Source organism: Polypterus senegalus, chromosome 5 (assembly GCF_016835505.1).
Source record: "Polypterus senegalus isolate Bchr_013 chromosome 5, ASM1683550v1, whole genome shotgun sequence".
In the NCBI taxonomy this organism is placed as follows: Eukaryota; Metazoa; Chordata; class Cladistia; order Polypteriformes; family Polypteridae; genus Polypterus; species Polypterus senegalus.
Genome location: NC_053158.1, coordinates 188,699,309 through 188,713,222, shown reverse-complemented (window position 1 = coordinate 188,713,222; position 13,914 = coordinate 188,699,309). Strand labels below are relative to the sequence as shown.

General features: G+C 39.8%; 1 protein-coding gene across 3 annotated transcripts in view; it reads left to right on the top strand.

Moving 5' to 3' along the window:
- The first annotated feature begins 10,175 nt into the window (after positions 1-10,175).
- Positions 10,176-13,914, top strand: part of LOC120529738 (alanine aminotransferase 2-like) — a 59,919-nt gene continuing 56,180 nt past the window's right edge. For 2 of the 3 annotated variants that reach the window (XM_039753811.1, XM_039753813.1), the window contains exons 1-2: positions 10,176-10,416; positions 12,540-12,657. In XM_039753811.1, coding sequence (XP_039609745.1) covers positions 12,571-12,657 — 87 coding nt within the window. In that variant the 5' untranslated portion in view covers positions 10,176-10,416; positions 12,540-12,570. The remainder of the gene's footprint in view (positions 10,417-12,539; positions 12,658-13,914) is intronic. The other variant, XM_039753812.1, reaches the window with a different exon arrangement.

The window sequence follows — 13,914 nt, the reverse complement described above, 5'->3', positions numbered from 1 at the left end:
ATATAATTGTATATATTGTAAAATAAAAGTGTGTTGGGTGAAAATATGTCGTCCGTCTGTCTGTGCTGGGGCCAGCGTTCACAATATATATATATATATATACACACTCACCTAAAGGATTATTAGGAACACCTGTTCAATTTCTCATTAATGCAATTATCTAATCAACCAATCACATGGCAGTTGCTTCAATGCATTTAGGGGAAAAAGAGGCTACAATTTGCACGAGCTGAAGACTGGAAAAATGTTGCCTGGTCTGATGAGTCTCGATTTCTGTTGAGACATTCAAATGGTAGAGTCAGAATTTGGCATAAACAGAATGAGAACATGGATCCATCATGCCTTGTTACCACTGTGCAGGCTGGTGGTGGAGTAATGGTGTGGGGGATGTTTTCTTGGCACACTTTAGGCCCCTTAGTGCCAATTGGGCATCGTTTAAATGCCACAGGCTACCTGAGCATTGTTTCTGACCATGTCCATCCCTTCATGTCCACCATGTACCCATCCTCTGATGGCTACTTCCAGCAGGATAATGCACCATGTCACAAAGCTCGAATCATTTCAAATTGGTTTCTTGAACATGACAATGAGTTCACCGTACTAAAATGGGTGGAACGGGAGCTTCGTGCCCTGGATGTGCATCCCACAAATCTCCATCAACTGCAAGATGCTATCCTATCAATATGGGCCAACATTTCTAAAGAACGCTTTCAGCACCTTGTTGAATCAATGCCACGTAGAATTAAGGCAGTTCTGAAGGCGAAAGGGGGTCAAACACCGTATTAGTATGGTGTTCCAAATAATCCTTTAGGTGAGTGTATATATTGTGGAGCCGACACGGACACAGACAGGCGGACATGTTGTTTTCAAACCACCACACATTTTATTTACAATTATTTACAATAATGTGTCACTCAAACACTAAATAAAGTCAGTGCACAAACCCCAACACAGTCCTGGCCACTCAATGCCTTTCTTCGGGCCGCCTCCACACACCTCTTATGCCTCGTCCTGCTTCCACCCGACTCCAGCCCAGAATGAAGGGAGACGGCCCCTTTTATATCCTCCCGGATGAGCTCCAGGTGATTCCCGACACTCCTTCGTTGGCCACGCCCCAGTGTGGCGGAAGTGCTGGCTGTTCTCCCGGCAGCTCTCCGGGCGCCCTTTTAATTCTTCTCCCCAGCACTTCCTTGTGTGGCGGAAGTGCTGAGGTAACAGATCCCCATGGAATTGGGGCGCCTTCTGGCGGTGACCACAGGCCCCTACAGGGTGGAGCTTCCGTGCCCTCAACCCGTGGCCCCCAGAGCAACCAGGAAGGCAGCCCCCACGTGATCCAGGGTGGGCGCAGACCCACATCCGGTCCCTCACGGCGTCTCAGCCGGGTCATTGCCCCTGGCATCCCTGACAATATATATATATATATATATATAGTACGTGCCAAATGATACAAAGATTACACAACACATGTTTCCCCCTATTTGGAGCTCATCAGGTATAAACACTATTGCTTCCCCTTGCAGGGATTGAATCATGGATGTCAGCGCCTGAGGTAAGGCCTCAGAGGTTGCGCCATGGTGGCTGGTTCGCTTACTTGACATATATATTGGATTCTAGGGGGCACTCCAGCTTTCTAAACACCTGACACAAGTTCTAAGGCACAAAAAGTCTTTATTGTAGGAAATTATCTCAAGCAAGCATTTCCCACCACCACATCCACAAGTAATATTAAACATAATAAGCACACTCTTTGTCTTTCTCTCTCTGTCTTTCACTGGTCACTGCCTGCTCCACGCAAGCTTTGTCCGCCTTCAGCAAAACTCTGGCTCTTCCATCTGAGGCCAGCAGCTCCTTTTATCTTCTACCAAGGAGTACTTCTGATCTTCTATACACATGGTCCAAGAGCACTTCTAGGTCAGACAGAAACCCCACAAAATAGGGCTCCCCGTCCCTACACCACCCCCTGGCAACACCCACGCCGAACCCAACAGGGCTGAGTTGAAGAACTCCATGTCCCATGCTGCCTTGAAGAATCTGAGGCACCACTGCAACCCAGGAAGGCTACCATCTAGCACTCCAGGGGACAGCATGCGCTCTACCCTAGTCTTTCCATCTCATGGGCATTCTAGCCAGGTAAGGCTGCCGGCCATCCCTTACAATATATAGATATAAAATAACTGTTGTTATGAAATTACAAGATTAAACTGAGTTAACACTGAACATAAGATGTTTTACAAGCAAGAGGGATCCAAACTCTAGCAGACTGTTTAATAACTAAGATTCAGGATTTCAAAATATCTCATCCTGATACTTGTTAAAAGCTATCAAGGCTTTTACTGTGGATAAATAATTTTAGGGTAACACAGCATTCATCTTAAAGAAATAGCATAAAGGGTTAACACATGCTAGAAACCTGCTCATGCATAGCAACAAACCAGATAAAGGTCAAGTGAACAACAAAGACAAAAATGTAATACACAAAATGTACTGAAAGATGATTAAGACATCAGATGACCTGTATTCAACAAGATTAACAGTTGTTAAATACATAGAAATTTCAAGGGTGGTGGCTAAACACAAATGTTATAAGAATAAGAAGAAAAATAAAAAAAGACTTTTATTTTATATAGATCATTTGAGTGTAAACCAATGAACCAATCAAAGTAAACATAAGCTTTGATTGACACTTTATGAAAATTCAATAGTTTATAAAATGAACCCATATCCTTTGTTTCTCGGACCATTCTGATCATGCTGTACAAGACTGCTCCACTGTTCAAGCATTAGCTGAAGAATAATAAATGATGCAGATGGACAGCCTTTTCTCCTGCCTGATTACTGACTCAAAAGTTTTATCAAACTTGTCCTGGTTGAGGGTAAGTTTCTTTCTTTAATTTAGATGTGGATTTCTACCACACGACACCATCTACATGGCTTGCTAGCTGGTTACAAATTCTTGCAGCCCTTTGTGTTAACTACTACTACTACTATTGCCAGTTCTACTTCACCTCCGCTAAGTGTCTTCAAGTCCATGGGTCACTCTTTAACAGAATGAATTTGGGTGCATCCATGCCTCTGCATATTTGCACTAAATGAATAATCATATTTAACACTGAAGTTTAATTTTCAAACAATGCTTATAAGAGCAGACTAAAAATTAACTTCTAGTGTTAACTAACAATAACGCTGCTGAGGTGGATTACTGGTTGAAAAATTCTGTTAAAATTTTGGTGTTAACGTTTCACACTGCCTGGAACTGTATTAAATCTAAAATGTCCCCTTATTGAACAGAAATAAATCCACACTGATATAATGGAGTGGGAGCACAGGAAACCTGATGACAGTGTTATAACTGACACTCTGGGAGAATAAATGTCACACTGAACTTTTTTGACATATGGACTTGTGATAATGTCAATGTCTTTATTGTTCTGTTTTTATATCTATGAATTGGAGGTTTATTAATTTACTGTTTACTCACCACAGAAATATGCAGCAAATTCTATACATTTTTCATTCTAATAACAATAAACTTGTATTTTTTCTTTAGATATTTATTCAAATATCAAAATATTAACATAAACCCAGTGTTGCCAATACTAGTGTCTTTATTCAGAACGCCTTAATTAAAAGCATTTAAAAGCAGATTCATAAAATTTGGGGCAAAAACTTTTTCAGGGTCAATATATTGATTTCTACTTCAAAATGAATTTCCCTAAATTTGTTATTTCAGAAGACTCAATGATTGTGTACTTTTCTCCACTGATAAGATATTTTTAAGTGTCCTTTCCAAATCTATGCATTTATATTGACAAGGTCATACACCAGCTTCCATATTTTGTTCTTGTATTAAATTAAATCAAGTAATAAATGAGGCCCACCTAGTAACTAAATGTTTTTCTTTTTTAAAATAAATATGATTTTTGTGGTCTCCGAAAAAAGCTAATGTTATTCCAGAGTTGAAGAGACAAACATCATTCTCTGTTTAGCAGCTGAATTCACAAAGTACATGTTTATTCTAAGGCAGCCCTAACTCAGGCTTTTATCCCATTGGAAAGCTATTATGCAGACTGGTCATTGACCAAACTATAACTGTTATGTTGTCTGCAAATCAGGAGAAAACTTAGAATAATGGAGGAGTTTGGGAAATTAAATTTAAAAAATACAGGCAAAAGACTGAAACCAAGAATTAGGCCTGTCAGTGTTCTGGAATAAAGCATTCCTTAATGCAAAAGTCCTAAGCAAAGACTTAAAGTGCCCACTAGAGGGGGTAAAATCATCAAAACCTGATGAGTCACACTGACAACAATGAATTTTTACTAAATGAAAAACCTCTGTTAAACAGTGAATATCCAAAGAGTACAAAGAGCACAGCAAAGTCAATCCAAAGTCAAACAAGTCCCAATCAGAAATCCAAAGAGAAGTTGAAAGCAAACAGAATATGGCTTTTTAAATCATACAATGTTGATGGAGCTAGATGTTTAGTTTCAGGTGATGCATAAACTTGGTGTTACACTCGATTCTCTTAGTCCAGCTCATTTCTGGTCAGCTCTCTTCAGGTCGTCATCTGCAAAGGGTCAAGCAGCCTGTCTGAATATGGCCACCGAGTGAAAGAGGTGATGTTCTCAGAATGGCAACAACAGAAAGCGAGCCTTTATTGTTCTTTGATGCCCCTGAGTCACTAATGAAACAGCTCCTTTGCAAAATCCCTTTGTCAGCATTTTTTTCAATTTTAAACAAATTAAATCATAAATCTGTGCCTGTCTGGTCAATTTTCCCCCACCACAGTCCAGATGCTTTGTTCACTTTGTGGCCTGTTCATGTTTTTTAGTGTGTAGTCACACTAGCAATTTGTTCGGTGCCCAACCACATTTGTCCGCATGTAACCCCCTAAATTGTAGTTCGTTTGACTAATGTGATTGCTCTGTGCCAGGCCAACCATACCCTACCCTGGCACACTTGGAAGAGGTGTACCCAGGCATGGTTCATAGGATTTGGGAATAGTGTGATCACTAAAGATGCCCAAGCATGGAAAACAGACATGATGTCAATGATGCAACAAGTCAGATGTTACAATTCTCATTTCATTTGATACCATTTGAATTAACAGGTTTTCATTCTCATCTTGCAGATGGACAACAGGTGTTCTAACTTTGATCAATGGTCTTGTATGGGCTTCATCCCTGGCCTTTCTTTCACTTTATGTTGATGTTTATTTTCTTTAGTTTTGCAAAATATTTTGTTCCCTTTTTTAACATAATTATTTTATTCATTATTTCCCCAATTTATTTTTAATTGAGTATTCTTCTTCTTAATTAATCACTTTGTAAAATTTCTTTTGCGTCTTAACTTTGATTTAGTCTGCATGTTATCCTTACCTTATGTTAAGACAAGGAGTCCAGGCCTGCCAATTATTATGTAGATGTGCCACTAAAGGACCTGCCACCACCTGAGCCCTTTAAGCAAAGAAACATTTTACTGAGACAGGTGGGGGCTCAAACATGTTTAGAAAAGCAGCAGGTTTATTTTTCTTTTAAATTTTGTACTTGTGTTTGTCCTTACCTGTGCATGGGTTTGTTATTTAACATTTTTGTTATTTGGGACCCCTTGACATCACTCTGTCAAATGACTCAATGACAGTGGTCCTTGCTTGTGCACCACATGGTCAAAAGCTTCTCTATATACATTACAAAACATATATGAAATGAGTTAATATTTATGTTTGAAACCTAACACTTGCTAGGAATTATTATCACATCATGTAATGATTAATTGTTCCAGAAAGAAAAACATATTAACAAACATGTTAAATAAGGGCTGTTTACTGCCACATAAATTTCTCATCTGCACAATGTCCTCTGCTAAATAGTAATCAGTCTTAATATACAGTTACAAACACATGTTGCATGAAAAACTGCAAATGTGATTGGCCAGCACTTGATTTTAAATCCATAACCCATAAATAACCCTTTATAAAACAAAACAAAAAAGCCAAATATGATTATATGATTATTTTTTGTGATTTATATATGTTTAGTCCTTCATATGCTGTAAAGTAAATAACATCTGTCTTCTTTTTCCATCCTCAATATATACCCCCAAAGATTTGAGGTAAGAACACAGAAGTGCTGCAAAAATCATTGGCTTCCTGTGACCCTAAACTGGGCATATTAAATATGACCCTCAGCACCTGCAAAACTCAATGTATACTTACAACTTTTGTTCAATTCTTTACACTTGATTGCACACTATGTGTGTGCTTAACCTCTTCCTCATTGACTGTTCCATGACAACCAGGTTACACAGACAGCAGGCAACATCTTTGCAAAAACAGCAATACTTCTCCGAAATGACACAGTAATTTTGTTTTGTTAGGAGTGGCAGGAGTAAGCATCCACAGAAAGACATAGGACATTACTTTTAACATATTGCCTCCCCCACAACACTGTTTAACAGATATTACCAACATGATATAATCAATAGTGGGCGGCACGGTGGCGCAGTGGTAGCACTGCTGCCTCGCAGTAAGGAGACCTGGGTTCACTTCCTGGGTCCTCCCTGTGTGGAGTTTGCATGTTCTCCCTGTGTCTGGATGGGTTTCCTCCAGGTGCTCCGGTTTCCTCCCACAGTCCAAAGACATGCAGGTTAGGTGTATTGGCGATCCTAAATTGTTCCTAGTGTGTACTTGATGTGTGTGTGTGTGTGTGTGTCCTGCAGTGGGCTGGCGCCCAGCCCGGGAATTTGTTCCTGCCTTGCGCCCTGTGTTGGCTGAGATTGGCTCCAGCAGGCCCCCATGACCCTGTGTTAGGATATAGTGGGTTGGAAAATAGATGGATGGATATAATCAATATATAAACAATACAATATGTTAAAATCAGGAAAATGATCACCAATATCAAGGTCCAAAACTAAGCTCTGAAATGTGCTGGTGCTGTTTTGATTCTTAGAGGCTTGCTGGGCAGGAAGTCTATGCACACTATGTTACTAGAAATTTTAAACTTCTAAAATGTTTTTAAAGGTAATATATAAATAAGGAGATGGATGTCTGTGGTGGGCTGGTGCCATGCCCAGGGTTTGTTTCCTGGCTTGCGCCCTGTGTTGGCTGGGATTGGCTCCAGCGGACCACTGTGACCCTGTAGTTAGGATATAGCGGGTTGAATAATGGATGGATGGAGATGGATGTGTATGTAAATCTTAAGGTTCATAATTATCTCTCTTTTATGTATTTCATAATGTTAAAAATTACTGTCACCTGAAACTTCTGTCCTTACCAAAGTGCTATCTGTGATAATGGCCTTGTCACCTCACTCTACTCATCGGCCCTGTCTGGGAAATTCTTGGATTAACCATTCTGATAATTTACTGCTATTCACCTCTTCACACACTGCAGCAGTTCAAACACATGAAACTCTTCCAAGAGGAAGAGATTTTAAACTGTATGCAAAAAGATTTACAATCACAGAATTTAATTTCTTTCTTGTTGTCTTGAAGAAATTAACTTGGTAAATGGTAGTGGTCATACCCTGTGTTTGTTCTAATAATTTTATTATTATTGTGGCCAGCATACTAAAATGACAAGGATGTATAAAACATGAAAAGTACAATGAATGAGGAACTAAAAAAACACAGGTAAACAAGAATTGCAGCAATGATCCTGATAATACAGCTGTTGAAAATTGTACCAAATACTCTCCAAATTTTCCACAAATCAAGACTTGGCATACAAAAGCACACCTCCAATATTGCCAAGGCTTCCAACTGTTCAAAGTAAGCTGCTATAGCATAATAGTCTCAATATCACTTAATCCAAATCACAGTCATGGGACAGCCTATTCCCGTACCATCATACATAAAGGCAGGAACCAGCCATTATTACTGCATCAGTCCATTGTATAGCTCATTCACAAAGGCCCACTTTGAAATCGCCAATTAACCTAACCTGCACATTATTTGAGGGAATGTGGGAAGAAATCCATCACGAGACATGGGTTGAACATGCAAACTCCAAATGGACAAGTAGGCATGGAAGGCAGAAATGCTAACCACTATATCATCATATTGCATAATGATAAAATTAGTTGCAAAAAATTAGAAAACAGCATTAAGATGAGTATATTTTTCATGCTACTTGTAATTTATCTCATTAGACAGCTCTAGCATTAAAACGTTGTGTGTGTGTGAGTCACCCATCAGCCTGTGGTATGTAGTTGTGTGTCTGTTAGTTATCTTGGTAGTGTTGTACTGTGAGTTAAAAAAAGAAAACATAGCAACTGTGCAAACTCCACAAAAACAGTGACAAGGGTTTGATTTAATCCAAGGTGCTAGATTTGTGAGACAGCCGTGCAAGCCACTGTGCCCTCAGAAAATATACCGTACTTAAGTCAGAAATTTGTAGTCAAAAGTCAGTCCATTTTTTTCCACTTCTCAAAACCTTTATTATAGAGAATAATAAATGTTAGAATCAGATTCTTTAGAGCAAAAAAAACAATAGATTATATTTGTCTCAGCTTTGAGAATCAGAAGAGAAAACATAACTGATAAATCAAGCAAAGTTCTTAACCAAAAGTCAGTCCTATCTTTTGCTAAAGCCAAAAAAAGAAACCAAAACATCTAGTCAAGAACAGAAAGCAAGAAGTCAGAAAAACTAAGCTAAAGCAAAACAAAACCAAGTCAAAGTAAAAAGCAAAGTACACACACTTCATATTTTTATCCATTTTTCAGATGATCCCATAATGCATGCACCAGCCGTTAAGTGGTCAACCTGGTCATCTCACACTGTTTATTCCCTAAGAATTCTGGGTATGGTCACCATAGCAGCAGACTATCCAAATGCTAGAAAATGGCGGTGACCATGATAAAACAAAATGGCATTAAATACAGCAATAGTCAGTCAGTCATTTCCCACCCCGCTATATCCCAACACATGGGTCTGCTGGACCCAATCCCAGCCAGCACAGGGCACAATGCAGAAACAAATCACCGGGCAGGGCACCAGCCCACCGCAGGGCACACACACACCAAGCACACACTAGGGACAATTTAGGACCGCCAATGCACCTAACCTGCATGTCTTTGGACTGTGGGAGGAAACCCACGCAGACACGGGGAGAACATGCACACTCCACACAGGAAGGATCCGGGAAGTGAACCCGGGTCTCCTTACTGCGAGGCAGCAGCGCCACCACTGTGCCACCGTGCCGCCCTACAACTTCTCAAAATCCTTTTTCATTAGAATCAGATTCCTCAAAATCCCAGATTAGATGCATACTTTGCCTTAGCAATGTACCAGGAACCCGCACAAAATACCAATCATGGCACTGTATAGTTTGAATAATTAATGAGCTGTATGTTTATAAACTAACACAGCATAACAAGACATGATGTGAGGTGACATAACAGAATATTCTAAAGCCCAGTTAATCCATTTCAGGACTGTGGACAGCCAAAGTCCATCCTTGAAGTTTATGGTGTAAGGCAGAAAGTAATCTTTTGTGGAACAACAACCCATTCAAGCAGTCACATGTACTCATGACGCCAATTTAGAATTTCCAATAAGCCTGGCATTTTCATCTTTGGGACATGAAAGTAAAGCCAGAGCATCCAGAGGAAAACCTAAGCAGACATGGTAAGAAAGTGCAAACTCCACACAGACATTGACCCCATCCCTCAAAGCTTAAAATCAAACTTGCATAGGTATAAAAGAGGAATAAATATAAGAGAAGATTATAATATTAAGTGCACACATAGAATGCAGAGTAACAGTACATAATTGTTAATGATTTGTGAGAAGCAGGCAGGCCATGTTCACACTATTGACACAAAGCGGCAACGTGACCCCAAATCTCAGGCCAGTTTTGTTACCTGGTGCACATCTGCATACCCCACAATTCCATGCTTAACTACCCATATTTGGACACTTACAGAATAAACACATCTACAAAAGTTGACAGTTGGATCAGTTAAACGCACATCCAGAAGCCTGAAGACTGGTGTTTAGGATGCTAGTCTATTGTTTACTTATTAACCTGAATAGCTTTTGCGGTTTTATAATTAAAAGTGTTCTCAGTGCTTGGCATCAAAAATCCAACTATCGTGCATTAAGGTTTACCTAATGGCTTAGATATTATTTCATGCAAACAGGGGTTTGGAAAGAACTACTAGCCATGGTAGCAATTTAAACGAAGCATCAGTCTATGTGGTTGAGTGTCTTGACTGAAGAACGAGCTGCGTGGACCTCATCAGTCCGACCACAGGTTTGATCAGGTGAGAGCCACGCTGAAGAATACTTTTAAAGCTATTTATATCTGGACTGAGAGCTGCCATAAGGGCATCAGAATACCACTGGCTGGACAAAAACAGGTGACGAAAAGAGACTGAATTTCAAGTAGAATAAACTCCCATATGCAGCTGGATGAGCAGGTATTCTTACCAAATATAAAGACTATTTTGAAGCTTTATGAGTAGAAATGTTAACCGCAACTCAAATTTACTGAAACATGAAAAAAAATAATCAATCTGATCAGACTGTGAGGTGTAGAATAATCAATGCAAGTGCTGCTGCTGCCACTTTATTTTGTGCCAAGGGGGAAATTATGGAGTAAAGTACTATCCATCTAGAAACCCAGCTATCTTGAACTGAAATTCTGCCCCTCCTTGTGAGTTGTGTAGATGTTGCACATTTTTCTTGTCGCATTCCAAAGATCGGCATACAAGATACACTGGTAGCCCTATGATAGCCCTGAGGCATTCAATGCAAGTTGGTTCTTGCCCTGCTGGGATATGCCCTACCTAACAATGACTATGAACTGGATTAAGAGGGAGTGACAATTTAATTTTATAGATCAGGTTGTGTTCAGATTATTGAAGCAAAACAGACTGGCAAGGACCAGGCATGGTTGGTGCCACTGTTGCCTGTCTATTAAATTCAGAAACACAAAGCAGCAAGCACTGGCATTATGTGCTGAAAATGATGGAAGGGTTTATTCTTTTTTTGGAGTACCATGGGCAACAGACAGACTCGTAAATGAGTGATCATCATCAATTCGAACAAGACGATGGTGTACTGAAAAATTTTTACAAAGTATACAATATATAGTATACAAATATATACTTTTATATTAAACTGAAAAGGAAAAAAATCACACTCATCAAAAATGTTACAAAGTATACAATATATAGTATATATAAATAATATATTGTATATATATATATATATATATATATATATATATATATATAGTGGTATCTTGGTATACGTCTGCTTTGGAATAAGTCCAACTTGGTATATGTCCTTTGTTTGGAATACGACTTGTGTGCTACCCTTGTTTACCTCTCTCTTGAGACAAAGCCACGACTGCCCACGAGTGTCAGCAGCATTCAGTGAACAACCCGCGCTATAACTCTCTGTGAATTTTCACGTGATTTTGTGTTTTTTTGCGTAAATTTGAACTGATTGTTGAAAAGTATGAAGGTGGCATGCATATCCGGGACTTGGCTGCTGCATACCGTATGCCGAGAACGACGGTATCTACGATTGTGAAAAACAAAGACGTTATTAAAAAGTAAATTGAGGTTAAATTTTAATTTATTTCATCTAATTGCTTTTGTATTTATGTATTTTAGTATTAAGCAGTGTTTAAATTATTTTATACAACCCCATCAATGTATAATATGCCAATAACAATAGGATTTTGTTTTCATGGGAACGGATTAATCATTTTCCCTTTATTTCTTATGGAAATAAATGCTTGGTATACATCCTGTTTGGTATAAGTCAAAGGATCTGGAACGGATTAAGGACGTGTACCGAGGTACCACTGTGTGTATATATAAATATATATATATATATATATATATATATATATATATATATATATATATATATATATATATATATATATATATATATATATATATATATAATAAAAATCACACTTCTATTCTTCACATGTTTGATTTAAACACCAGTTGACAGAATGCTTAAGTTAAAGGCCACTGTCACACTTTCATAGTGTGAAAATAGTGGGGTTAATGCACCCCACTCTCAACAGATTTTAGCCTTATCTCTTATATGCATTCCCCTTAATTTAAAGCCACCATTCCACCACTGATACCAGTTTAACAGGTTCACACTGGTTGCAGGTTATTCCCTCACTTTAGCTCAACACTGTACGCTTGTTAACTGCCTACTATGGTACACACTGGTACATAAAAATTATAACAAAAAGCATATAAAGGTGAAACGATACAAATTCAAAGGCAATACTACTTGCATATAGGATTTGGGTTGTACTCCTGGTCTATTCGCTGTCTGTCTGCCGCTGCTCTGTTTCTCAGGTTTGTGCTTTGGCTTTATATTTGTCTTTATTCCTTTTAGTCATAATTTATCCTGTTATACTGTACTTTGTGGCACACTTAATATTAAACATTAGTTTAAAATACTGTAGATGTTTTAGTTTACCATCTGTAACATTCTATTCAAAAATAACTTTGGGAGGCTAATGAAAAATTAACATGAAGTGGATTCTATGTGCTCCCTTCAGGATTTGGAAGTGACTTCTTGCTCTGGGAATAATGGCTAACATATGCAGGACATTAAATGCACAATTTGAGAAAAGCATTCGGCAGTGGAAATTGGAAATTGAAAGAAAAATTAAAGAGGTAAGAGCTGCCACTACTGCATGAGATTTGAATTGTACTATTTATTTATAAGTTATTAAATTAAACTATATGTTGTGATAACAATGAATTGGAGACATCACAAAGATTTGGGGCAGCCACCCGTATAATTGAATCGGCTGCAAAAAGTAGTTTTAAATAGCACGATGTGCTTAGTTCGGAGTCCAAAAAAGAACTGCCTGTACTGAGGCAAGATGGCAGTTTTAAAGGGCTGGAAGGGAAATGATGTCATCTATGCCGGAACTGGGAGTGTTGTCCTTGTGCCCGGAAGTGACGTCATCGTTGGGGCCGGCAACAGGCGGGATTTACCGGAAAAGATCTGCAAGGGACTGAGAGAGATAGTCAGTACACTCCGCCACCCCCTGGCCTGACGAAGAATTACTAGTGTTTAGGCCCTTCAGCTGGTTCCCATAAGCACGTTTGTGACAAGGTCCCCCCCCTCTCCTTAGCCCAGACCCACCAGGTCGGGCGGACCTGTCCGAGAGGTTGTGGACTCAAGAGAGGGCATCAGCATTGGCATGGAGAGTACCCTTACGATGAACGAGCGAAAACTTGTATGGTTGGAGGTCAAGAAACCACCTAATGACCCGCAGATTAGACTCTCTGTGAAGGGCCATCCACTGGAGAGGTGCATGGTCCATCACCAGAGTGAATTCACGGCTCAAGAGGTAGTACCTCAACTGTGTAATCGCCCATTTTATCGCAAGAGCCTCTGTTCCACTGCCGCATACCTGGTTTCCCGATCCAGCAGTTTCCGGCTCAGGTACATGACGGGGTGTTCAACACCATCGACGCTTTGGCTCAGCATGGCCCCCAGGCCTGTGTCTGAAGCGTCCGTCTGGTGCTGACGTAAGGGCCTGTTTTAGGTCACAAAATGCAGCAGCAGTCTTGTCAGTCTATACCACATGGTTTGGAGCCCTTTTCTTTGTTAAGTCTGTCAAGGGTGCTGCTCTCTCAGAGAACCAGGGTACAAACCGGCGGTAGTACCCGGCCAAACCGAGGAAAGCCTGCACTTGCCGCTTGGTAATCGGACGGGGCCAGTTTAATATGGCATTAACTTTGGAACACTGTGGCTTCACGGTACCCAGACCCACCAGGTAGCCCAAATACTTAGCCTCTTTTAACCCAAAGAAACACTTCTTGGGATTAATTCGAAGCCCGGCGTCACCCAGCGTCCGCAATACCGTTTCCATCTGCCGCACATGGTCCTTCCATGTGCTGGAATAGATGACAACATCA